This window comes from Saccoglossus kowalevskii, chromosome 21 (genome assembly GCF_978046115.1).
Source record: "Saccoglossus kowalevskii chromosome 21, keSacKowa6.1, whole genome shotgun sequence".
In the NCBI taxonomy this organism is placed as follows: Eukaryota; Metazoa; Hemichordata; class Enteropneusta; family Harrimaniidae; genus Saccoglossus; species Saccoglossus kowalevskii.
In genome coordinates this window covers 30,926,213-30,952,511 of record NC_140661.1, presented here as the reverse complement: position 1 = coordinate 30,952,511, position 26,299 = coordinate 30,926,213, and the positions used below count along the sequence as shown (strand labels likewise).

Below are 26,299 nucleotides of genomic sequence, written 5' to 3'. Positions count from 1 at the left end.
ACTCACAGCATTGAGTGGTGACCTTAGTGTTCGGTGTAACTGATACTCACAGCGTTGAGAGGTGACTTTAGTGCTCAGTGTAACTGATACTCACAGCGTTGAGAGGTGACCTTAGTGTTCAGTGTAACTGATACTCACAGCGTTGAGAGGTGACTTTAGTGCTCAGTGTAACTGATACTCACAGCCTTGAGAGGTGACCTTAGTGTTCAGTGTAACTGATACTCACAGTGTTGAGAGGTGACCTTAGTGTTCGGTGTAACTGATACTCACAGCGTTGAGAGGTGACCTTAGTGCTCAGTGTAACTGATACTCACAGCGTTGAGAGGTGACCTTAGTGCTCAGTGTAACTGATACTCACAGCCTTGAGAGGTGACCTTAGTGTTCAGTGTAACTGATACTCACAGCATTGAGAGGTGACTTCAGTGCTCAGTGTAACTGATACTCACAGCGTTGAGAGGTGACTTTAGTGCTCAGTATAACTGATACTCACAGCGTTGAGAGGTGACCTTAGTGTTCAGTGTAACTGATACTCACAGCATTGAGAGGTGACCTTAGTGTTCGGTGTAACTGATACTCCCAGCATTGAGAGGTGACCTTAGTGCTCAGTGTAACTGATACTCGCAGCCTTGAGAGGTGACCTTAGTGTTCAGTGTAACTGATACTCACAGCATTGAGTGGTGACCTTAGTGTTCGGTGTAACTGATACTCACAGCGTTGAGAGGTGACTTTAGTGCTCAGTGTAACTGATACTCACAGCGTTGAGAGGTGACCTTAGTGTTCAGTGTAACTGATACTCACAGCGTTGAGAGGTGACTTTAGTGCTCAGTGTAACTGATACTCACAGCGTTGAGAGGTGACCTTAGTGTTCGGTGTAACTGATACTCACAGCGTTGAGAGGTGACTTTAGTGCTCAGTGTAACTGATACTCACAGCGTTGAGAGGTGACCTTAGTGCTCAGTGTAACTGATACTCACAGCCTTGAGAGGTGAGCTTAGTGTTCAGTGTAACTGATACTCACAGCGTTGAGAGGTGACCTTAGTGTTCGGTGTAACTGATACTCACAGCGTTGAGGTGACCTTAGTGCTCAGTGTAACTGATACTCGCAGCGTTGAGAGGTGACTTTAGTGCTCAGTGTAACTGATACTCGCAGCATTGAGATGTGACCTTAGTGTTCAGTGTAACTGATACTCACAGCGTTGAGAGGTGACCTTAGTGTTCGGTGTAACTGATACTCACAGTGTTGAGAGGTGACCTTAGTGCTCAGTGTAACTGATACTCACAGCCTTGAGAGGTGACCTTAGTGTTCAGTGTAACTGATACTCACAGCGTTGAGAGGTGACCTTAGTGTTCACTCACAGCGTTGAGAGGTGACTTTAGTGCTCAGTGTAACTGATACTCGCAGCGTTGAGAGGTGACCTTAGTGTTCAGTGTAACTGATACTCACAGCGTTGAGAGGTGACCTTAGTGTTCGGTGTAACTGATACTTGCAGCGTTGAGAGGTGACTTTAGTGCTCAGTGTAACTGATACTCACAGCGTTGAGAGGTGACCTTAGTGCTCAGTGTAACTGATACTCACAGCCTTGAGAGGTGACCTTAGTGTTCAGTGTAACTGATACTCACAGCGTTGAGAGGTGACCTTAGTGTTCGGTGTAACTGATACTCACAGCGTTGAGAGGTGACCTTAGTGCTCAGTGTAACTGATACTCACAGCGTTGAGAGGTGACCTTAGTGCTCAGTGTAACTGATACTCACAGCGTTGAGAGGTGACCTTAGTGTTCAGTGTAACTGATACTCACAGCCTTGAGAGGTGACCTTAGTGTTCAGTGTAACTGATACTCACAGCCTTGAGAGGTGACCTTAGTGTTCAGTGTAACTGATACTCACAGCCTTGAGAGGTGACCTTAGTGCTCAGTGTAACTGATACTCACAGCGTTGAGAGGTGACCTTAGTGCTCAGTGTAACTGATACTCACAGCCTTGAGAGGTGACCTTAGTGTTCAGTGTAACTGATACTCACAGCGTTGAGAGGTGACCTTAGTGTTCGGTGTAACTGATACTCACAGCGTTGAGAGGTGACCTTAGTGCTCAGTGTAACTGATACTCACGGCGTTGAGAGGTGACCTTAGTGCTCAGTGTAACTGATACTCACAGCGTTGAGAGGTGACCTTAGTGCTCAGTGTAACTGATACTCACAGCCTTGAGAGGTGACCTTAGTGCTCAGTGTAACTGATACTCACAGCCTTGAGAGGTGACCTTAGTGTTCAGTGTAACTGATACTCACAGCCTTGTGAGGTGACCTTAGTGTTCAGTGTAACTGATACTCACAGCGTTGAGAGGTGACCGTAGTGTTCAGTGTAACTGATACTCACAGCGTTGAGAGGTGACCTTAGTGTTCGGTGTAACTGATACACTCAGTTTAACTGATACATCATTATGGCATTGTAATGGTTTCAGCGTCGCATCAATGTCAGGACATGAAGGGGTGGTTATCGCTTTCTTTCATTGTGGCCACATTATGGTGACAATGTGGTAATTCACATATGTCAACAATGCTGAGAAGTATCGTAGTTAGTTGTATATGTATTCACTCAGATACTCTTTGCTGTCTAACACGCAAGCTGTATTATCTAAATGCTCGGTTCAAGCTAAATCATGCATGACCCCATCCAATTATCAAGATTGACTGATTATGTTCAGCGACTAATTGTTTCCTTGACGCCCAATGGAATCAAACAGGTAGACATCAGGAAGAGATTGGAGGAGGAAGATCGAGTGTTAGTTTCTAAAAAATCGATCGACAAGTTTTCAAAATGTAATGGCATCATACTATTTTTCTTTTATATTTAAAACTACACTGGAGTAAATCTGATAAACTAAACGGATGTGAATTCTTTGACCAGGTTTAGTACAAAGAAACAACAGTTACATAAATCCATAGCTACCATTGGCTGGCGGTGTCATCAAAAGTCGGCATCATGGCAAACCAGCTAGACAGCTTTTCATTTTTCTTTTGTTGCATCTAGCTCTCGTCAACACTGTTACCATATTGGGATTTAAATAAAAAAAATCCTACTGAAGTTCGCATGAACATGGGACATGGACAATATGTCCTGTCCTCACTTCACGATTATATCGTAGTTAAAGCAGTTATTATATTATCTAATTCAAAATTGTCGTTTATCATTTCTGTAACATTAGTTGCTGACTACATGGTTTTATTTTAGTTACGACATTGTCATTGACCTCTGACTGAACTGTGAAGGAAACATACATCACGTGATGGCTCCACGTAAAATTTTACATTGTTTCTAATGCAGCATTTTACCTCTATAAACGTCTCAATGACAGTTTATACACAAAAAGTTTATGACAATTATTTTGTCACATAATGAGACTTGTTTTACAGATTGGTGCAGGGGTGATTCAACATGACACTGGTAATCTTTCGGTGGATCATGGACTGACTGATTCACATGCATAGAAAAATTACCCGAATATCATCTAAACAACATGTTAACGTGTATTTGGAAATCAGGTTTTCGCTGAGGTTTAGGCACAGAGTGTTTTTTAGTGCTCGTTCAGGCACAGCCTGAAAAGGGGAGTACAGTTTCTTATTTCCAGTTTCCGTCCGTCTCGTTTTCTTTACATCTCTAACATTTTCTAAGAAATTCTGCAGTAGATATCGATGAAACTTGGCAGGTTAATGAACAAGTCTCTGTTGAATATTCACATAATTTTTTTTTCCCATATCTGAAAATCTTAAATTGGTCATTTTCATGACTTTCATCCAAAATTACCTTTCCCAACAACACTGACAGAAAAACTGAGCATGCTCAGAATAAATAATTAGGTTAGATTGTAATGCCAGGGTTTTCTGTGACATCATGACCTTGATCTGAATCAGTGACAGAAATGGACCACAGTCTGGTTTTTGTTTGATTTCATGGAAAATTAACGCTGAAATCTTGAAAAAAAATGGTCAGAAATGTTGTTGTATATTGTTGTTTGTTTTTATTACATTTGTTTATTTATGTTTTGTTATCCTCTTTACCTTACTAAATCCTCTGTTGATTTAGTTGTGTAATAAAGTTATTATTATATCTTTAAACTGTAAAAATTGCATCCATTATAAAGAGCCATCACCGAAATACCTGGTCACAAAGTTGAAGATCAGTGAAAACACTTTGCAGTTACTGTTTATAAATCTTGGCCAGGCACATTGACACATGTAGTCTACATAGATAGATAGATAGATATTTAATTTGACACAAAATTTAGTATGAATGGAAAAAAAAACATACAATAAATCAATGGTCAAGAAAAACACAAATAAAAGACTAAACTAAAGCTTAGATATAAAATCAACAGTTAGTGGATAAATTATTATTATTATTACCATTACAAATCTGAGTGGAAACTGTAGTGGGGGGGGGGGGTCGTCAAGGCTATATTTTGATGGGAATTATTGTGGTAATACTGAAACAAACCTAGGTCCTGGTAATATACAAAGACCTGAATTAACCTGTTATTAATGGTACATCAAGGTTTACTCAGATTTATGAATGCAGTTTCTTGAGCATGTATGAGACATAGTTTGGTTGCACTCTGGTGTACTCTGAGATTTTGGACATGGGTCGCATGGAAGTTTTCAGTTATCAGTACAATACTAGATTAAGGGAAATGATGAGTTGTACCCACATAGAGTACATATTGTTTGCAGATGTTCCATGTATTATTTTAATAATTAAATTACGAGGACTGTGACATTCATGTCTTGTTAAATTTGTCATTGATAATTTTGTTTTACAATAACAATAAATGTTCTCAATGTTCAGATTGTCCGCAAATCAGCTTTTTAATTATTCAGTTATTTTTTGCAAAATATCTGAAGAAGCTAATCGATAGTGTTACCATTTCTCAGTGTTACTTGATAAATTTAACAACTGATAGAAATGTTCAAGATGCAATCAAATATTACTATTATTCATGTACATTATACATTACTTATTGCTATATGCTCTACAGCACAATCAAGTCAACCTGTAATGCATAAGAAAAAAACTATTGAGGTGCTAGCTGTGTTTTTTATTCGTAATACTGTCTCTTTCACAAATTGTAATTTTGGATGGGTCCTTGTCTTTTTTGTTAATGTTTTCTTTATATCGTTTCTGAATATCTGACAAAAAAACAAATATTGTAAGATATTTTTATAATTGTTATCATGTATATATGCACTGCCTGCTTAGAACACCTAATAGATATTTTATATTTTTCAATTTGTTTTCATTGTACTAGTTTTTTTTAGCACCAAAGCATGCTTTTTCATCTTTAATCAATTCATTTGCAAATTTCAGTGTTTTTTTTATTTTTCCATTGATTTTCTAATTTGTTGTCCAACTGTCTCTAAATCTGCTATACAACCATTTAGTGATTTCAAGTTAATCTTCAGTGTTTCATTTAGTCCATCAAGTTCTACTTGTAACATTTATTGCTATGTTAGACAGTGTGAATTGCTTGACTTGCTCATGAAATTGATTATATTTAGCATAACATTCACTCTATAGCCTAGCATAACATTCACTCTATAGCCTAGCATAACATTCACTCTATAGCCTAGCATAACATTCACTCTATAGCCTAGTATAACATTCACTCTATAGCCTAGTATAACATTCACTCTATAGCCTAGTATAACATTCACTCTATAGCCTAGTATAACATTCACTCTATAGCCTAGCATAACATTCACTCTATAGCCTAGCATAACATTCACTCTATAGCCTAGCATAACATTCACTCTATAGCCTAGCATAACATTCACTCTATAGCCTAGCATAACATTCACTCTATAGCCTAGCATAACATTCACTCTATAGCCTAGCATAACATTCACTCTATAGCCTAGTATAACATTCACTCTATAGCCTAGCATAACATTCACTCTATAGCCTAGTATAACATTCACTCTATAGCCTAGTATAACATTCACTCTATAGCCTAGCATAACATTCACTCTATAGCCTAGCATAACATTCACTCTATAGCCTAGCATAACATTCACTCTATAGCCTAGCATAACATTCACTCTATAGCCTAGCATAACATTCACTCTATAGCCTAGCATAACATTCACTCTATAGCCTAGTATAACATTCACTCTATAGCCTAGCATAACATTCACTCTATAGCCTAGTATAACATTCACTCTATAGCCTAGTATAACATTCACTCTATAGCCTAGCATAACATTCACTCTATAGCCTAGTATAACATTCACTCTATAGCCTAGTATAACATTCACTCTATAGCCTAGTATAACATTCACTCTATAGCCTAGCATAACATTCACTCTATAGCCTAGCATAACATTCACTCTATAGCCTAGCATAACATTCACTCTATAGCCTAGCATAACATTCACTCTATAGCCTAGTATAACATTCACTCTATAGCCTAGTATAACATTCACTCTATAGCCTAGTATAACATTCACTCTATAGCCTAGCATAACATTCACTCTATAGCCTAGTATAACATTCACTCTATAGCCTAGCATAACATTCACTCTATAGCCTAGTATAACATTCACTCTATAGCCTAGTATAACATTCACTCTATAGCCTAGCATAACATTCACTCTATAGCCTAGCATAACATTCACTCTATAGCCTAGTATAACATTCACTCTATAGCCTAGTATAACATTCACTCTATAGCCTAGTATAACATTCACTCTATAGCCTAGCATAACATTCACTCTATAGCCTAGTATAACATTCACTCTATAGCCTAGTATAACATTCACTCTATAGCCTAGTATAACATTCACTCTATAGCCTAGTATAACATTCACTCTATAGCCTAGTATAACATTCACTCTATAGCCTAGCATAACATTCACTCTATAGCCTAGTATAACATTCACTCTATAGCCTAGTATAACATTCACTCTATAGCCTAGCATAACATTCACTCTATAGCCTAGTATAACATTCACTCTATAGCCTAGTATAACATTCACTCTATAGCCTAGTATAACATTCACTCTATAGCCTAGTATAACATTCACTCTATAGCCTAGTATAACATTCACTCTATAGCCTAGCATAACATTCACTCTATAGCCTAGTATAACATTCACTCTATAGACTAGCATAACATTCACTCTATAGCCTAGCATAACATTCACTCTATAGCCTAGCATAACATTCACTCTATAGCCTAGTATAACATTCACTCTATAGCCTAGCATAACATTCACTCTATAGCCTAGTATAACATTCACTCTATAGCCTAGTATAACATTCACTCTATAGCCTAGCATAACATTCACTCTATAGCCTAGCATAACATTCACTCTATAGCCTAGCATAACATTCACTCTATAGCCTAGCATAACATTCACTCTATAGCCTAGTATAACATTCACTCTATAGCCTAGTATAACATTCACTCTATAGCCTAGCATAACATTCACTCTATAGCCTAGTATAACATTCACTCTATAGCCTAGTATAACATTCACTCTATAGCCTAGCATAACATTCACTCTATAGCCTAGCATAACATTCACTCTATAGCCTAGCATAACATTCACTCTATAGCCTAGCATAACATTCACTCTATAGCCTAGTATAACATTCACTCTATAGCCTAGTATAACATTCACTCTATAGCCTAGCATAACATTCACTCTATAGCCTAGTATAACATTCACTCTATAGCCTAGCATAACATTCACTCTATAGCCTAGTATAACATTCACTCTATAGCCTAGTATAACATTCACTCTATAGCCTAGTATAACATTCACTCTATAGCCTAGTATAACATTCACTCTATAGCCTAGTATAACATTCACTCTATAGCCTAGCATAACATTCACTCTATAGCCTAGTATAACATTCACTCTATAGCCTAGTATAACATTCACTCTATAGCCTAGTATAACATTCACTCTATAGCCTAGTATAACATTCACTCTATAGCCTAGTATAACATTCACTCTATAGCCTAGCATAACATTCACTCTATAGCCTAGCATAACATTCACTCTATAGCCTAGTATAACATTCACTCTATAGCCTAGTATAACATTCACTCTATAGCCTAGTATAACATTCACTCTATAGCCTAGCATAACATTCACTCTATAGCCTAGCATAACATTCACTCTATAGCCTAGCATAACATTCACTCTATAGCCTAGTATAACATTCACTCTATAGCCTAGCATAACATTCACTCTATAGCCTAGTATAACATTCACTCTATAGCCTAGCATAACATTCACTCTATAGCCTAGCATAACATTCACTCTATAGCCTAGTATAACATTCACTCTATAGCCTAGCATAACATTCACTCTATAGCCTAGCATAACATTCACTCTATAGCCTAGTATAACATTCACTCTATAGCCTAGTATAACATTCACTCTATAGCCTAGTATAACATTCACTCTATAGCCTAGCATAACATTCACTCTATAGCCTAGCATAACATTCACTCTATAGCCTAGCATAACATTCACTCTATAGCCTAGTATAACATTCACTCTATAGCCTAGCATAACATTCACTCTATAGCCTAGTATAACATTCACTCTATAGCCTAGCATAACATTCACTCTATAGCCTAGTATAACATTCACTCTATAGCCTAGTATAACATTCACTCTATAGCCTAGCATAACATTCACTCTATAGCCTAGTATAACATTCACTCTATAGCCTAGCATAACATTCACTCTATAGCCTAGTATAACATTCACTCTATAGCCTAGTATAACATTCACTCTATAGCCTAGTATAACATTCACTCTATAGCCAAGTATCATAGCAATAAATAGCAAGTTTAAAAATAAAAATAGCGTTAAAATAGAGTTTGAATTAAACATGCTTTTGACGGTCGCATATTTTACTCAATAGTGGTTTTTTGCTTTCAAAATGTCTGCATTTCAGACCTTTTAATATAGAGATATATTTTCTGTAATGAATCAAGAATACTGAAACCATTATCAAATTAGCTGAGTCTATCAATATATATTTATACTGACTTTCTGTTTTGTTACCTTCACAATATTATAAAGAGACAGTTGGACCTTTTTCACTTTGTTGTACATGTTGTTATTCCCGCATGGTGGGCCCTAGTAGTTATCATAGTGTAATATTGTTTTCCTGGTGGTAATCCAGGCTGAATTGCATCATCAGCAGATGCATGATCCAAGCCTTGCAGAAGAAGCACATTCCTTGCTAAGTGAAGAAGGCATGAGAGCTGGACATGCCATGAGACTTGGGTGAGTATGAATTTAAAACTTGACAGTCCATTCTTTCTCGTAAAACACAAAAAGCATTTTAATGTCACATGCAGCAGAGCATGGAGTTCCACTCCATGCAACATTGTACCATCATTTTGTTTTTAGTAATTAGAGAAAAGCTTCTCAGATACTCTTCTTTAATCAACCCTTTGAATATGCCATAAATAATATTTCACACCAAAATGTTTATGCATCATTTTGCACATTTTATTTATTATCTTTTACTTCTTTGGTAATAATTGCTGATTGGCTACAGTTCTTGATTCCAATTTTTGAGAATATGAAGACGTTAGGCATGTTTATTTCATGAGTTAAGTTGAGTCAAACCATTTATAGAAAGCAGAGTTTGATTGGTCTGAAAAACCTGTCAACAAGCAAGATGTTTCTCGATTGTTTGGTGGTAGAGTTTGGTAACTTGGGTGAATTTAGTTTTCTAAGATCAAACCTTGGACTAATGTCACAATTATTCATTACACCTATATTGATTATAAATGTTGTATTTCTAAGTGTTATTTTTTGCAAGCATAGATGATCAATTGTAGTACTGTATTGTTAATAGATTTGTTGCTGGAGTGATTAATAGAGAACGATTGCCAAGCTTTGAAAGAATGTTGTGGCGTGCCTGTCGTGGTAATGTATTCCTACGGCAAACTGAGATCGAGACACCCTTGGAAGATCCAAGCACGGTAAGAAATTTGTCATACTCTTTGTAATTTTTAACAGAAAAAATTGGGATTTCTGAGTACGAAATATATAAATTTCAATGGAATGTTTTTGACATTATCAAATTCACTGAGAAACTTGCATAAAAAGATGAAAATATATGGCTCAGACTCACAGAAAACATTCAATTCTGATCATATAATCACACATATTACATTACTGTTTTCATCAGTTTCAATTGAAACTACTTGTTTATCTATTGCTATATATTATTATCAAGCTGAGCACAGTGTAATTTTGTAAAGGACTACCTATTATAGATGTTATGTTAAGAAGGTACATGTACATTGTATGTCCAAATTGACGATTACATGGCTTTTTTTTTATGCTTCCATGATTATGGGTTTATGCTGTTGATGCACAAAATATAACAAAAAATTGTTTGCATCTGAAATGAATGGAATGAAAAAATCAAATTATTATTATTATTAAATCTTTATTGTAGGATATAAAGTACCGGTAGCAAAGTTTGTAAATCCCATATTAAGAAAAAAATAAACAATATATTCAAAACAAACAAACAAACTAAGAGAAAAAAAATATAAAAGACATGATTTAATGCTCTAGAGTGGCTGTATTTACTACATAGAACATAAACTTTGAACATATATGAATCTTAATACATGTATTGCTTATTTCTAAATTTTCAGATGTAAGTTTTGGAGTTTCCAGTGTCATAATTTTTCTATTATTGAAGTTGTCTCCCACAATGCATATGAATTTGTTTCAAACTGTCTTTAACTGAAATTGGTTACAATATTTTTTGCAGGGTGATCAAGTCAACAAATCTGTGTTCATCATATTCTTCCAAGGAGAACAACTTAAATCAAGAGTGAAGAAAATCTGTGAAGGGTAAGCAAAAAAGTCACTACTATTAGCACATGTCTTTAGGAGTTTTTGAGCCAGTAATTTTGTTACTTTACTAATAATATATAACAAAGTAAAAGTATGTAATAGTTGGTGAATAAAGCAGACAAATGTTTAATCGCCAGATTCCGTGCCACTTTGTATCCTTGTCCTGAAACTCAAGCAGAACGTCGTGAGATGGCCATGGGAGTGATGACTCGAATTGAAGATCTTCAAACGGTTAGTATTGGATGCTCTTAATGTCCTGATTTATTTAATGCGCTTGTGTCAAAGGAAATATGATAATATGTAATTGCCAATAAATGTGTCTTTTTAATAACTTAACAGAACCTGTGAACAGAATGTTGTGACCACTTTTATCTGTCTGCTATTGAAACTATGCACAAATTTGTTTGTTTTCTCACATTGCTTACCAGTATTTGTGTGTTTTTTAGTCTAAGCAGACTGTTAGAAGGGCACCAACTACATTTTGACTGGGATAGATCTAGAATTTTATTTTTACCTATGATGTTTGTTTGTAAGATCCACACCTATTGACTTGCTTGTTGATTGAAGTAGTAAGTTCTGACAGGTGCAAGTATTCAACCTTTTCTTATGGTACCTACTAGGTGTTGGGTCAAACTCAAGATCATCGTCACAGAGTACTTGCATCCGCTTCCAAGAATATCAAAGTATGGTTTATCAAAGTTCGCAAAATAAAAGCCATCTATCATACGTTGAATATGTTCAACCTGGATGTTACTCAGAAATGTCTGATTGCAGAATGTTGGTGTCCTGTTGTAGATTTGGATAGCATTCAACAAGCTTTACGCCGTGGTACTGTAAGTATAAGTCCATTGTGCTTACTCTTTTGTCAGTCCTGGCGAGTCTCTAAATCGTGATAGTACCCAGTATACGTATTGCTATTTGACGCACAACTTTGGGTAATTGGGACTGGGCTGCATGGCTATCATCCTAACATTATGGACCCCGAGTTGACCAGGCCTAGTTCTACATAAATACCTGAATATCTTAACCATGGTTCCTTCAAAGTTGCATCTTCATTCAATAGTGAATGAATCTCAGCCAGTAGCTTTGGCCTCCCTATTGAGTCTACATACTTACACAGGGTACTTCAGCTGTGGTCTTTTTGATATTCGATTAATACATCCTTTATATCCAAAGGTATTTGAATAGTAAGTATCATCTGTTCTCACGTTTTTCAGGAACGAAGTGGTTCTAGTGTACCTTCCATCTTGAATCGTATGGTAACCAAAATGATACCCCCAACGTACAACCGTGTCAACAAATTCACCTCAGGGTATCAGGCTATTATTGATGCATATGGTGTTGCCGATTACAGAGAAGTCAACCCTAGTAAGATGTCTAATCTTTATTTTAGAGAATTTGGCATTTGAAATTGAGGATCAGACTACTTAAAGCGCTCTTAGTTATTGAGACATGTTGAAACAAAATAGTTTAATAAGTCACAACTAGGTATATTTTGCATGTCTCAGGATTCATGAAAACCATGTAGACCTGTGATCTCCCCTGTGTGCGCTTATGGCCTTCAAAATAGTATAGAAGTTTTGGTTTTTAAAATTGGGTGACCTCAAAATTATAAAGCACTGGATTTATTGATTGTCATTATATAGGCTGATGTGCTAGTGCTGTAGTGAATGTGTATAGATATGACTACAATATTCACGTTTTATGTGCTTCTAATAGAGCAAATACAATATTTATGATTGATTTTAATATTCTCCTTCTTCCACTACCTCATAACCACATGTAACAGACATTATAGCATGCATAAAATGACTTGATTTTCTTTTTGTAGCTCCCTACACCATCATTACATTTCCTTTTCTGTTTGCTGTGATGTTTGGTGATGCTGGTCATGCTTTTATTATGGCAATATTTGGTATATGGATGGTGGTCAATGAAAAGAAACTGGCTGAACCAGCAAAAGAAAGTGAGGTAGGTCGTTTTTCATTCCTGTTGTTGATTTTTGAACGTCATACTTTCCTGCCAAAATTTTGATGCAAATCTATCAAATGGACATAATGTACCGCAAAAAACTCTGGAATTTCAACCACTTTTGGGTGCCTGTGTTTTGGGGTTGGTTGCTGTAGCTTTGCGTTCTCCTAAATTTCGACAAAGTCCGGGAATGGAAGTTTTTTGCTACTCTTAAAAATTCAACCAAACTTTCATAACCCAAAATTCTTGGTAATTCGCACCAACCCTGTCAGATTACGAGTTTCTGTACTCCTGTACTCGTCGAGTGTGAGCTAGATCAGGTTTGCTTGGACCACATAATTTGCATGAACTAAAATAACATTTACGTCACATGTATTTATTGTTATCTCTATGAAATTTATTATTTAATAAAAAAACATTACAGTTTGTATTTGCTTTTAAAAAGGTTGATCCAAAATAAAACCGAACGCAACGTTTTTGCCAGTCATTGAGAAAAACAATTTGCATATAAAACAAAGGACAGCTCCCATTGCGTGAATCCGGTTATTCCGTGATTCTAAAAATTCAGACTTTCAAAAAAAATAAAAATTATTTAAAGCTGCTCGAAATTTAAGAGTTTTTATGGTGCTATTGTTTACAAGGTTTGATCAAGATGGCTAAAAAAATTATGAAACATATTGTATGAGTTTTGTTTAAATTAACTCTACTGGTATTCTAAATTAACTGATTACTAGTGATTAAACTGAAACTGTCAACTCTTTACAATTGTATGCATCATTCTTTGCATTACAGCACATTAAAGACAATTAGCTCAATGTCACTGGTTTGCATGTATCTAAATTGCAAAGAGAAATCTGTATAATTATTGTTTTCAAAATTAGATGTCTTTATGGAGAAAATATTTCACGATCTATAAAATAATATTTGCATATTTACAGGGGAAAAAGATGGGGTGCCTTGGTGGCATCTTGCTGGTCTTTCCTTGTTCTGGGTGCTTATTTCAATTCAGATCATCTGTATCTAATTCATTCAGCATACATTAGCCTAGTTTATCACCATATTGTGAATTTCCTACCAAGAAATAGTGGGGGAATCCTCTGAATTGGTGTGAACCATGCAACTGCACACTCTGAATGAGACGCTAAATAACCTGTAAGAAATAATTTACTGTTGTGATAAATAAGACTACATTTGTAAATGTTGATTTTTAGATGTGGGGTCCTGTCTACCATGGTCGCTATATTGTAATGTTAATGGGTATGTTTGCTTGCTACACTGGTATAATATACAATGATGTGTATTCCAAGTCTATTAACATATTTGGATCATCATTTATATGTCATAAAGCTAACTATACGTAAGTTGGTGTTATATATTCTAGGAGTTCACTTTATATATAATAATTTAAAAGCATATAACTACACTAAAAAAAACAAATCCAGGAAAAAGTGCAAAATGAGAAAGCAAACAAGACTGAGGTAACAAAGAGAAGATATATTTTTGATAAAAACAGCTTGACTGATTTAAAAAATGCTTGCTAATTGTAAGGGAAGAACTGTTTTGTGTTAACACCATTCACATTTTGTGTTAAGACCATTCACATTTTGTGTTGATATATTTATAGGTATCACTAGAAATAACCATATGTCTTTATATCGTTTTGAAAATACTGTATGAAATATAACATTGGTAGCTAAAGTAAGAACAAATTTAATTGTGGAAAACTAAATAATTTGTTGACAACCACATTATATATTATTATGACATGTACTGAGCCTATGTATCTTTAACCACTTCAGGAACTCAACAATAAAGAATAATGAACATTTGCAATTAGATCCAGTAGATACCTACACAGGCTCACCATATCCCTTTGGTTTTGACCCGGTAAGTACATAGTACATACAAGTAATGCATTCAAAAGGGTACATTCAGTCCTAACCAACAAAATTGCATCCTATCAGATGGGTACAGAAAGCTGTCAAACTGTTTGCTGTTTCTGGTCTGCAGTGCACATCAGTATTCTTGTCACAATGATTTCTGTGTGATAACTGGTACTTATCTGATGGAGCCTGTAAATAGGACTTGATCCTGCTGGTCTTCCAAATAAATAAATATCTTCACATTACACTCAATACAATACAGCAGAACATTAAACAAAACATAAAATATAACAAGTTACAAATTATTAAAAACTATTATTGTCTCTTAATTGAATATGATGGGTTGATATCACTGGTACCAACAAGAAAGTGAATGAAAACACTAAATGATTAATAATGCCTTGTTTAGTAATGTTCACTCAGTTTTAATATTTAATAGAGGAACATGAAAAATTTCATTCTTTGGCATTAAACCTGTTGATGAAAAACTGATGTACATGCAAATGCAGTATTATAAAAACAAGCATTGCTGCAATATGTCCAAGGCCAGACTAACCATTTGGTGGTTCTATACAGGGTAGTGTTTGCCTGTTTTCAATCTTCATTTGAAATTAATGAAAGATGTATAAATGTTTTACATTCCTGCTTAATTCAGTGTACCATTGTTTATTACTTCTTTTTTGCCTAGATATGGAGACAAGCTCTCAATGAGCTGACGTTCACCAACTCCTTCAAAATGAAAATGTCTGTTATATTAGGTGTATTTCAAATGTTGTTTGGAGTTATGCTAAGTTGTGTAAACCATAGGTGAGTCTGTCTATTGATGTCTATTTGTGAATTAGTTTTTATAAATTCTTCCATGGGTGAAACACTGAGATTTGTAACCAGATGGTAATAATTGTAATTGCCATAGCAACAACCATATTATATGTTTGATATGGCAAGAACATTGTGGTAAGAGTAGCCATGAAAAACAGCAAATATCTTAGTGTAGAGAACATTGAGGTTAGAGTAACCATGGCGACAGCTAATATATTATTGTAAAGAACATTATCAACTTTGCTTTTAGGAAGACACTTTACAAAGAAAAATGAGCTATTTCATCTGTGAGGGCACTTGTTCAATTTTCTTTACCTTTGTACCATCAAATATCTTATGTCAAAATAAATCATTATTTTTACTTTTAATACATTTCCGTCAGAAAGTCATTGATAACCTTCACAGTCAAAGCTGTTTTTGTGCAAATGTTGAGAATGGGTAAACCAGAAGGTTTCATTACTTTATCAATATGCTTAATCAAGTTCATATATTATATGATAAAGTCACATTGCTTCACTAAAGTGTCTTGTAGCATTAACTCAGTGAACTATAGTTGTTCACATGAGTTCACTGATACATTACTATAGCAAAGTAGGATTGACATTTCTCAAGTGAATAAACCCCATATCAACTGGCAAACATTGACAACCTTAGCTTATATGTGAACTGATTTATGACACAAAATGGTGTCCATCGTTAGTGCTAGTTAGTCAGCTTACATCTTTATTAAGTTAGACATTTCAATAACTGGCAATTAATGCAATTCAAACAGGTATTTTAAGAATCCTCTGAATATCTTCTGTGAGTTCATCCCAAAAGTGCTCTTCTTGGTGTGTATGTTTGGATACCTTGTCTTCATGATATTTGTCAAATGGTTTAAATATGATGCCTCTACATCGTCTACTGCACCCAGTTTGCTCATTACGATCATCGATATGTTCTTGCTGAAAGGCGTGGATGAAGAACATTCAATGTTCCCGGGACAGGTAAGGCTGTCCATCTTGACCTCAACATGCAAGCTCTGTTGTACTGACTTCAGCAGAAGCAGTACCTAATTCTGCCTTAAATTCACCTTGGGTTGTTAAACGGCAGTTTGGGCTTTTGAAAAAAATAAAATGGAACCAAGAAATCGCCTAGGACAATTTTTTGGCAGTTTTTTAAGCTGTTTTAATCTTTTCTAATGCCTAAAAGTTTCACCGTAGTCATTGACACCTATTCAAGAGTATGATGTTTATTGTGACTAGCGTAAATGGGTAAGCTTCGTTTTGACAATGAGCTATTATCACTGTAAACAATGTAAAATTATTCTTCAAATGCTCAGTTTATGTTTTGAAAACAACAATTTTTTTTTATTTAAAGACAAATCATGCCGCTTTCCCATCAACATCCAAGCTAAAAGATCGTACAACAACATCGGCAAATCTCTTCCGTGCTGCGTTCAATAACATTAACATATTTAAATGAACTATGGTAATTTGAACACGTTGTCATCATTCATCGTTTTCATTGGTTAATTAGCGATTTGACCTCTTAGGTCAAAGAACACCATCCCATTTCAAAACATGGTGGATATTCATTTGTACAGCATCGAGCGTTTAAAATGCAACTGAAATCATTTGCTTACGATGAAATAAGTTGAAATTTATTTGCATTTCATAACAATTCAACAAATTTATTTTTTTCACGTTATTATAATCATTACGAGATAATAATCAACAATTGTGAAATGCAGCATGACTGGATTGGGCTAACGCGATCATTTGTTACTATAGTACTAAGAAATGCAGTTGTGTTCATTTTTTTATTTTAAACTTCTTTTAGAATATACCTTCGGTACTAATAAAATGAAAACAATAATTGTATTTGGTGCACAAGATTCGTTTATGTCATTTGTTTGCAAAAAGATGTGCTGGGTGACATTGTAATGAAATTTTAGGCGGTCTACTTTACAATAGTTTCTTTTGTTTTGGGTGTTCCAACTGCCGACGTTGAAAGTCGGCCTAGGTGAATTTTTTCAATGAAAAAGTCCCCCAAAAATATTTTCTGGATGGGTGAATTTACGGCATAATCCTGTACTTCAGTATTCTAAGTGACTGTATTTCCAAATCATATAATCTAAAAATGTCTGACTTATTGTGGAATACTTTATTTTCGCTAGAATTAATTTTCACTGAAAAGGCTTTTTGGGTGTTTTGTATGGAATTTATTTTCACTGATTTTTGATGAGTTTAATGTGAAATATATTAAGAAAAAAAATATATTCGCTGGATTTTATTTTCACGGAATCATCCCTTCAGCGAAAATGGCGAAAATAAATTCCAAGCGAAAATAAAGTATTCTACAGTAATAAAATTGTGAAGGAGATACATGTATTTTAATAATTAATTCCTGTTCAGGTGAAGCTTGAAAAGGGCACCACCAGCGTTGTCAATATCTGTCTGTGTGGTAGAATCATTTTCCCATTATTTCTCCAGCAGATATTAAACTCAACATGTTGATGGTTTTTTCTTTATAATTTTATAGAATGAATTACAAACTTTCTTAGTGTTGGTGGTTGTCCTCTGTGTGCCATGGATGCTGTTCATCAAACCAGTTTACTTGTATGTACAAAATAATAAACGTGTAAAGATGGTGAGTATTCTTTATGAATAACATATCTTACATTGTAAGATGGCTGGGCTGTTTCCACCAATCAGACAATAGTATATGCCCATGCTATTATAAATTTAAATCGTATTCTGGAATTGAATTCAGTGTTTGGACTTTATTCTCTTATTGAATCTAGCCAAAATTGCACCAATTATATGTAAATTTTCCTGTCAGAACCCAAAGTGATGGATTTGGGCCCATCTTTTCATTCATTCATCTATTTGTCATACTTTTTCTGAAGTTCATTTACCCACCCCAAGTCCAAACTGTTATGATAGATAAATCAATTTCACTAATGAACTATGTTTGTTGCCACAATCATACACTCAATGAATCTGGTAGGGTCTCAAACTTGGCAATGTACGCATGATGGTAAATGGTGGCGGGCATGATGACACCGCTGAAGTGTTACCTAATGAGGTCCTTGCCTCTGGAGATTCTGATAGCCTGAGTGAAGAAGAGACTGAAAAGGTCAAGGTAAATTCATTGCCACATGATCCCCCTTAGAGTGAATGGCATGTTGGTCTTCTCTCTGTCTCTTTCCCTGCCTCTTTCCCCTATGTATTTCTTCTCCCCAAATTTCCCAAGTCATTGTGATTGTGCTTGTTTTGGTGTCAGGAACATGAACATCTAATTGAGGAAACTGAAGAAAATGGTGACACAATTGCAATCTCCTCGGCAGATGATGGTCCCAAGGTAAACCCTATTATAAAAGCATGTGATTGCAACCCATCACTTCCATGTCCCATTACTGCCACTTTAAATGCTTTGAATATATTATGTAGGTGCGTTGTGTGACAATGCTCATCTGGCTTCAACTGAATTGATTGGAATAGCAGCGATTCTAACAACAGCATAGCATGTTTATTTCGCAGACAACCTCGTGCTCTGAATTAAAACCTATTGGATATTCAAATTTTTCAATAGAATGTATTGTTTCTTTCACAAACCCAAGAACCTAGTGAATACACCAGAATGACTAAGTAAAAGTAATAAATGCTATTGCTACCATTTACCAAGTGACTGGCCGCTGTTGTTGGTTGATCACTGTAAATTATCAAGACCAGAGGCATGTTGCACACTGTACAAATATGGCTGTTTTTTAGCACTTGGTGACTTTTCTCAAGAAATCATTTACCGTGATCTTTATTCACTTGTATGCTGAGTCTGCAGTACATGCAAATACCAGGTTGTTTGCCCTTTCAAAAGTCAGAGTAATTGATTTCTTGGAACTTGCATCTACCAACTATGCACAATACAGCTCTATATGTGGGCCATATCACTCAACTTCCTATTTTCTTGTTTTCTATCCATCTTAATTAATGACCTGTCATGGCAGAAGGTATATATCATTGTGAAGATCAATGTTCTATCTTGAATAGTTTTGTTTGTTTTGCTTGTTTTGTTTGTTTGTCTAGTATGTACTATTGTTTTCTTTGTACATTGTTTTGAATTTTCTATGTACATAGCTTTCATGAATGCCAATGGTTATGTGCCATAACCTACATATAGTTATAGTATGGTCTTTGAGATCAAAGTACAAATGTTCAACACTGTGCATATGTCTAGATTGTTTTTTTAATCATTATATTTAACTGAACAGCCTGAAATTACAAATTCCATAAACCATGGCCACTTTATGGTTACAATGCATAATATCTCATTAAGCTTTTATAACCATAGGATCAGATACACAAACAAGCTAGGCTACTGTCTTGTAGATCAGATACACAAACAAGCTAAGCTACTGTCTTGTAGATCAGATACACAAACAAGCTAAGCTACTGTCTTGTAGATCAGATACACAAACAAGCTAGGCTACTGTCTTGTAGATCGGATACACATAAGAGCTAGGCTACTGTCTTGTAGATCGGATACACATAAGAGCTAGGCTACTGTCTTGTAGATCAGATACACATAAGAGCTAGGCTACTGTCTTGTAGATCAGATACACAAACAAGCTAGGCTACTGTCTTGTAGATCAGATACACATAAGAGCTAGGCTACTGTCTTGTAGATCGGATTCACATAAGAGCTAGGCTACTGTCTTGTAGATCAGATACACATAAGAGCTAGGCTACTGTCTTGTAGATCAGATACACAAACGAGCTAGGCTACTGTCTTGTAGATCAGATACACAAACGAGCTACATGTAGGCTACTGTCTTGTAGATCAGATACACATAAGAGCTAGGCTACTGTCTTGTAGATCAGATACACATAAGAGCTAGGCTACTGTCTTGTAGATCAGATACACATAAGAGCTAGGCTACTGTCTTGTAGATCAGATACACATAAGAGCTAGGCTACTGTCTTGTAGATCAGATACACATAAGAGCTAGGCTACTGTCTTGTAGATCAGATACACATAAGAGCTAGGCTACTGTCTTGTAGATCAGATACACATAAGAGCTAGGCTACTGTCTTGTAGATCAGATACACAAACGAGCTAGGCTACTGTCTTGTAGATCAGATACACATAAGAGCTAGGCTACTGTCTTGTAGATCAGATACACATAAGAGCTAGGCTACTGTCTTGTAGATCAGATACACAGAGCTAGGCTACTGTCTTGTAGATCAGATACACATAAGAGCTAGGCTACTGTCTTGTAGATCAGATACACATAAGAGCTAGGCTACTGTCTTGTAGATCAGATACACATAAGAGCTAGGCTACTGTCTTGTAGATCAGATACACATAAGAGCTAGGCTACTGTCTTGTAGATCAGATACACATAAGAGCTAGGCTACTGTCTTGTAGATCAGATACACATAAGAGCTAGGCTACTGTCTTGTAGATCAGATACACATAAGAGCTAGGCTACTGTCTTGTAGATCAGATACACATAAGAGCTAGGCTACTGTCTTGTAGATCAGATACACATAAGAGCTAGGCTACTGTCTTGTAGATCAGATACACATAAGAGCTAGGCTACTGTCTTGTAGATCAGATACACATAAGAGCTAGGCTATTTCTTGTAGATCAGATACACATAAGAGCTAGGCTACTGTCTTGTAGATCAGATGCACATAAGAGCGAGGCTACTGTGTTGTAGATCAGATACACATAAGAGCTAGGCTACTGTCTTGTAGATCTGATACACAAACGAGCTAGGCTACTGTCTTGTAGATCAGATACACATAAGAGCTAGGCTACTGTCTTGTAGATCAGATGCACATAAGAGCTAGGCTACTGTCTTGTAGATCAGATACACAAACGAGCTAGGCTACTGTATTGTAGATCAGATGCACATAAGAGCTAGGCTACTGTCTTGTAGATCAGATACACAAACGAGCTAGGCTACTGTCTTGTAGATCAGATACACAAACAAGCTAGGCTACTGTCTTGTAGATCAGATACACATAAGAGCTACATTTTGTAGGCTACTGTCTTGTAGATCAGATACACATAAGAGCTAGGCTACTGTCTTGTAGATCAGATACACATAAGAGCTAGGCTACTGTCTTGTAGATCAGATACACATAAGAGCTAGGCTACTGTCTTGTAGATCAGATACACATAAGAGCTAGGCTACTGTCTTGTAGATCAGATACACAAACGAGCTAGGCTACTGTCTTGTAGATCAGATACACATAAGAGCTAGGCTACTGTCTTGTAGATCAGATACACATAAGAGCTAGGCTACTGTCTTGTAGATCAGATACACATAAGAGCTAGGCTACTGTCTTGTAGATCAGATACACATAAGAGCTAGGCTACTGTCTTGTAGATCAGATACACAAACGAGCTAGGCTACTGTCTTGTAGATCAGATACACAAACGAGCTAGGCTACTGTCTTGTAGATCAGATACACATAAGAGCTAGGCTACTGTCTTGTAGATCAGATACACATAAGAGCTAGGCTACTGTCTTGTAGATCAGATACACATAAGAGCTAGGCTACTGTCTTGTAGATCAGATACACATAAGAGCTAGGCTACTGTATTGTAGATCAGATACACATAAGAGCTAAGCTACTGTCTTGTAGATCAGATACACATAAGAGCTAGGCTCCTGTTTTGTAGATCAGATACACAAACGAGCTAGGCTACTGTCTTGTAGATCAGATACACAAACGAGCTAGGCTACTATCTTGTAGATCAGATACACATAAGAGCTAGGCTACTGTCTTGTAGATCAGATACACATAAGAGCTACTAGTAGGCTAGGCTGGTGAGCAAATGTGTTCAAGCTGTTGAGCAAAAACACACTTTGCCTTTATTATGTGCTAGATTATTTCTGACCATAGATAAAGCACTTTATCTGCGCAGTGCACACACGCTACTAATGAAAGACTTTCATATACCAGTGATAAATAAATGAATACTATCAACCCATTTAAATAATCAGTTTTTAAAATTACTGCCCGCCCGGCACGGGCAACGATTCAGTCGGCCTGGTGAAAATCTCAAGTTACTAGCCCTAGCCCAGGTAGATTTTTTGAGAAAATGAATAAAAAATCACATAATGTCTATGAATGTATCATTGTTTTCAAAATTATGAACCTATAGAGGTCTATTGCGACTGTTTTGACACATGCACAGGTATAAACAACAACAACCATCAACGATGCATGATTTTAGTGAACTCGCACACTATGTGTGATTCTAATGCTTACAATATGCAAGAGTTCCAGATGACTCAACCTTTTCAGAGCTGGAGTTGACATATCATTCTTCTCTGTGTTTTTACTCTATATTTTGAGTCAGTTTTTAGGAATAGTTTCCAGCAAAGAAGCAAAAATTAAAATGCGACTCCAAAGAGACAAATTGGGCGTATGATAAAACAAAAAGAATATGGAAAAATGTCCCATCATTGAATACTGTACCAGATTCTGGATCAAATTGAAGACCTCTATCTTGACCATGCTTGTGTACTTAATACTTTTGATTCTTTGAAGACATTATGTGAAGTCATCAATGTGTGTAATGTTGTGGGTGTCATTAAAGCAGGGGAGTCGTCACCTGTTCATAGATGGCCATAGCGTTTCATTGTTTACAAACAAGCGTCTACCCATGAGCCATTGTGTTTTAGCATGTATTGTTATCGTCGCTTGGCACTCAATTCCCGCGCGTGCGCACGTGACAACCCTCCCGCTTTAAATATCACAAATCATTACAAATTTGCATGAGAATGTTACAAATGTATATATTTAATGGTCAATAATTTTTTTTATTTGCTTAATAGTGCACCAATAATTATGCTTGAATTGTCAGTATTTCTACATTTGTACTGTTGCATGAAGCATAATTACCGGTATTAATTTCTATATTCCTTTTGTTACAGTTTGATTTCACTGAAATATTCATTCATCAGTGTATCCACACCATAGAATACTGTCTTGGTTGTATCTCAAACACTGCTTCATATCTACGGTTGTGGGCTTTAAGTCTTGCCCATGCTGGTAAGTTTAGTGTATCCACAAGATAGAATACTATCTGAATCCTAAAACACTGCATTTTCTTACAGGATCTATCCTTGGGGTCAAATGTACGTGCAGCAATGACAAAATGATAATTTGGCAGAATCATAGCACTTGCTGTTCAGTGAATGACATTTGTTCAATAATTTAATGTCCGACCAGAATTGAAATTGACAATCATGACTTGAAACATTTTTAAATTAATTAAATTAATCTTCTTTTTTTTTTATGGTAATTGGCAGAATTATCATTGGTTTTGTGGGAGATGGTGTTGCGTATTGGTCTACAAGTTGAGGGATATGTAGGTGCTTTAGTGTTGTGGTTTGTGTTTGCATGCTGGGCTGTGCTGACTGTTGCTATATTGCTGTTGATGGAAGGTCTTTCTGCTTTCCTGCATGCCCTGCGTTTACATTGGTAAGTATTCATCTCCATATGGCAATTTAAGTTTTGCATACATTCTAAAATAAGTGTATTGTTTTCTTTGCCATGCATAATGTATTTATTACACTTTACACTAAACAGTAATTATGAGTTATAACTCTCCAGGTCACTAATAATTGCATTATTATTTCATTCACACAGGGTTGAATTCCAGAATAAATTCTATGTTGGTAATGGATATCTTTTCATGCCATTTTCTTTTACAACTATCTTGGATGTGAAAGAAGAATAAATATTAATATTCTAAAACAGTGGCAGCGGCATAGGAGTGTCGCCCCCTCGAAAATCAAACTGAAACCTCTTGTGTCTGGAAAACTTGTCCCTCAAAATGCAGGAAATGCATTTCAGAGAGTCTAGATTCCAACATTTTTAAGGGGAAGTATGCCCCTGGACCCCCCTAGTAAGCTTGCACCTTTGGGGTGAGTGGTGATGAGCAGATCTCGCCCCTCCATGCAATTTCGTGCCACTGCCTCTGTAAAATAAAGTAGTAGATAATTGTATAGGTGTGGGTACAGTACTATTATTACTTCTTATAGTGTATATTCAAACATAGATCTACTGTCACTGTTACTGTCACTGGATATTAAACTGAAATAATTACTGTAATGAAAATAATGTGAGGATACTAGTCAGGGCTTCTGTATTCTGAAGGGCTCTCTATTCCAAGACAATTTTAAATTTAGTTTGACAACATGTGCTTATGTAAGGTGTTAATATCATTGAGAAGTAAATACACGTACAATGCATTTTGAAAGGCAGTTAATTAGGACATACAAAGCAATGGTCATTGGGAATTTTGGGTCCTGTAGTCATTACTGTATATGTGCATGCAGTGTTTCATTGTTATGTATGTTGTAATTTTTATATTAGTCAATGGCAGTAGTTTAAATGTTGTATGGTACATATCGCTGCATTAAAGTGCAGTACTACAAGCATCCCACCACATTTTGTTGCATATGGGTCACATATAAGTATCTAATATTTTACATACATTATTGGGAAATGACTGTATTTATCAATTTACTATGTACATTGAATAACTCATAACATATATACATGTAACAGGATTAATGTAACCATTCAACCACAAAGTACTGATTTCAATGCAAGACTACATATGGATTCAAATTCACCGCATGAAAATGACAGCACATATATGTACACAATAATATTTATTTTTATTGTCCTAATGTATAGATGTATACATTACAATTTACATCTCTTTTGTAACCCCCCCCCCCCCCGAAATTCATGACATTATGTAAAATATGCTGAACTATTTTGATGATGTAATCACATACTAGCTATTTAATTTTCTTCTACTTTTTTGATTCCCAAATGGTATGAATTGTCTGCCAAGTCTGTTTACTTTGGACATGAATTGTTGCGGACAACTAGTTTATTTGTAAGTTAATATATCACAACTGATTGTGAACAATTTGTGTTATTGAAAAATTATATTTAAAATGTGTATATTATTGTAATCTTGTACAGTACATTGGTGATACTCACAACAGGTTTATAATAATAATAATAATAAGTTTATTGACATTATTCATTTTGAATAGAACATAGTCAAATACTATTCTAAGATAGGGAATTTGTTTCACCTGTATAGTTAGTTCATTGTCTTTCTAACTAGAATGTTATTTAACTGCTACTTCAAGATTATTATACCAGAACTGTGGTGATTTTATCTTCAAATTAATGTGCCACAAGTTAAGACATTGTTGAAGCTAACTTCACTAAAATGGCATGCAGCTTTTCCAGGGTGTTTTATAGTAGTTTCACTATGTCATGTATTATAGTTTCTGTGCACTCAAATGCACCAGACGGATATTTAGGGGTCTCTGTGAAGGTGTTAGTGATTGGAAAATGTGTGAGGGTTTGTTTTCCCTGTGAATTATTGTCAATCATCTGACATGTGCAATGTTAAGTTTCTAATGTAATAAATATTAAAGTGGCAATGGCTGTAACTGTCTACATGTATCTTATTTTCTGATTTTTATTTGTAATAAAACTATTCCTGTGTCGATTTGTTGTGACCATCGCTGAAATGTGGACTCTGAAAGTATAGCGTATACACTATATACAACATTGTACATTAAATCCCTTGCAAGTGAAAAAATAGCCATGGTGTTGCGTCCATAGACTGTAAAATATTATAATTTCATTAATTTTAATTTTTTGTTTTGTATGGAATTTATTTTCACTGAT

The 26,299-nt window shown here is 35.6% G+C and overlaps 1 protein-coding gene across 5 annotated transcripts in view; it reads left to right on the top strand.

Annotated features, from left to right (window-relative positions):
* Window positions 1–26,053, top strand: part of LOC100368116 (V-type proton ATPase 116 kDa subunit a 1-like) — a 39,552-nt gene extending 13,499 nt beyond the window's left edge. For 2 of the 5 annotated variants that reach the window (XM_085494877.1, XM_085494878.1), the window contains exons 6-21: window positions 9,194–9,297; window positions 9,878–10,004; window positions 10,811–10,893; window positions 11,034–11,127; window positions 11,517–11,729; window positions 12,114–12,264; window positions 12,728–12,867; window positions 14,079–14,224; window positions 14,667–14,754; window positions 15,439–15,557; window positions 16,342–16,555; window positions 18,093–18,200; window positions 18,561–18,695; window positions 23,506–23,623; window positions 23,884–24,055; window positions 24,224–26,053. In XM_085494877.1, the coding sequence (XP_085351003.1) occupies window positions 9,194–9,297; window positions 9,878–10,004; window positions 10,811–10,893; window positions 11,034–11,127; window positions 11,517–11,729; window positions 12,114–12,264; window positions 12,728–12,867; window positions 14,079–14,224; window positions 14,667–14,754; window positions 15,439–15,557; window positions 16,342–16,555; window positions 18,093–18,200; window positions 18,561–18,695; window positions 23,506–23,623; window positions 23,884–24,055; window positions 24,224–24,314 (2,103 nt within the window). In that variant the 3' untranslated portion in view covers window positions 24,315–26,053. Of the gene's footprint in view, window positions 1–9,193; window positions 9,298–9,877; window positions 10,005–10,810; window positions 10,894–11,033; window positions 11,128–11,516; window positions 11,730–12,113; window positions 12,265–12,727; window positions 12,868–14,078; window positions 14,225–14,666; window positions 14,755–15,438; window positions 15,558–16,341; window positions 16,556–18,092; window positions 18,201–18,560; window positions 18,696–18,836; window positions 18,915–23,505; window positions 23,624–23,883; window positions 24,056–24,223 lie in introns of all 5 variants that reach the window. The other 3 variants (XM_085494880.1, XM_085494879.1, XM_085494881.1) reach the window with 3 other exon arrangements.
* Window positions 26,054–26,299: the final 246 nt, after the last annotated feature.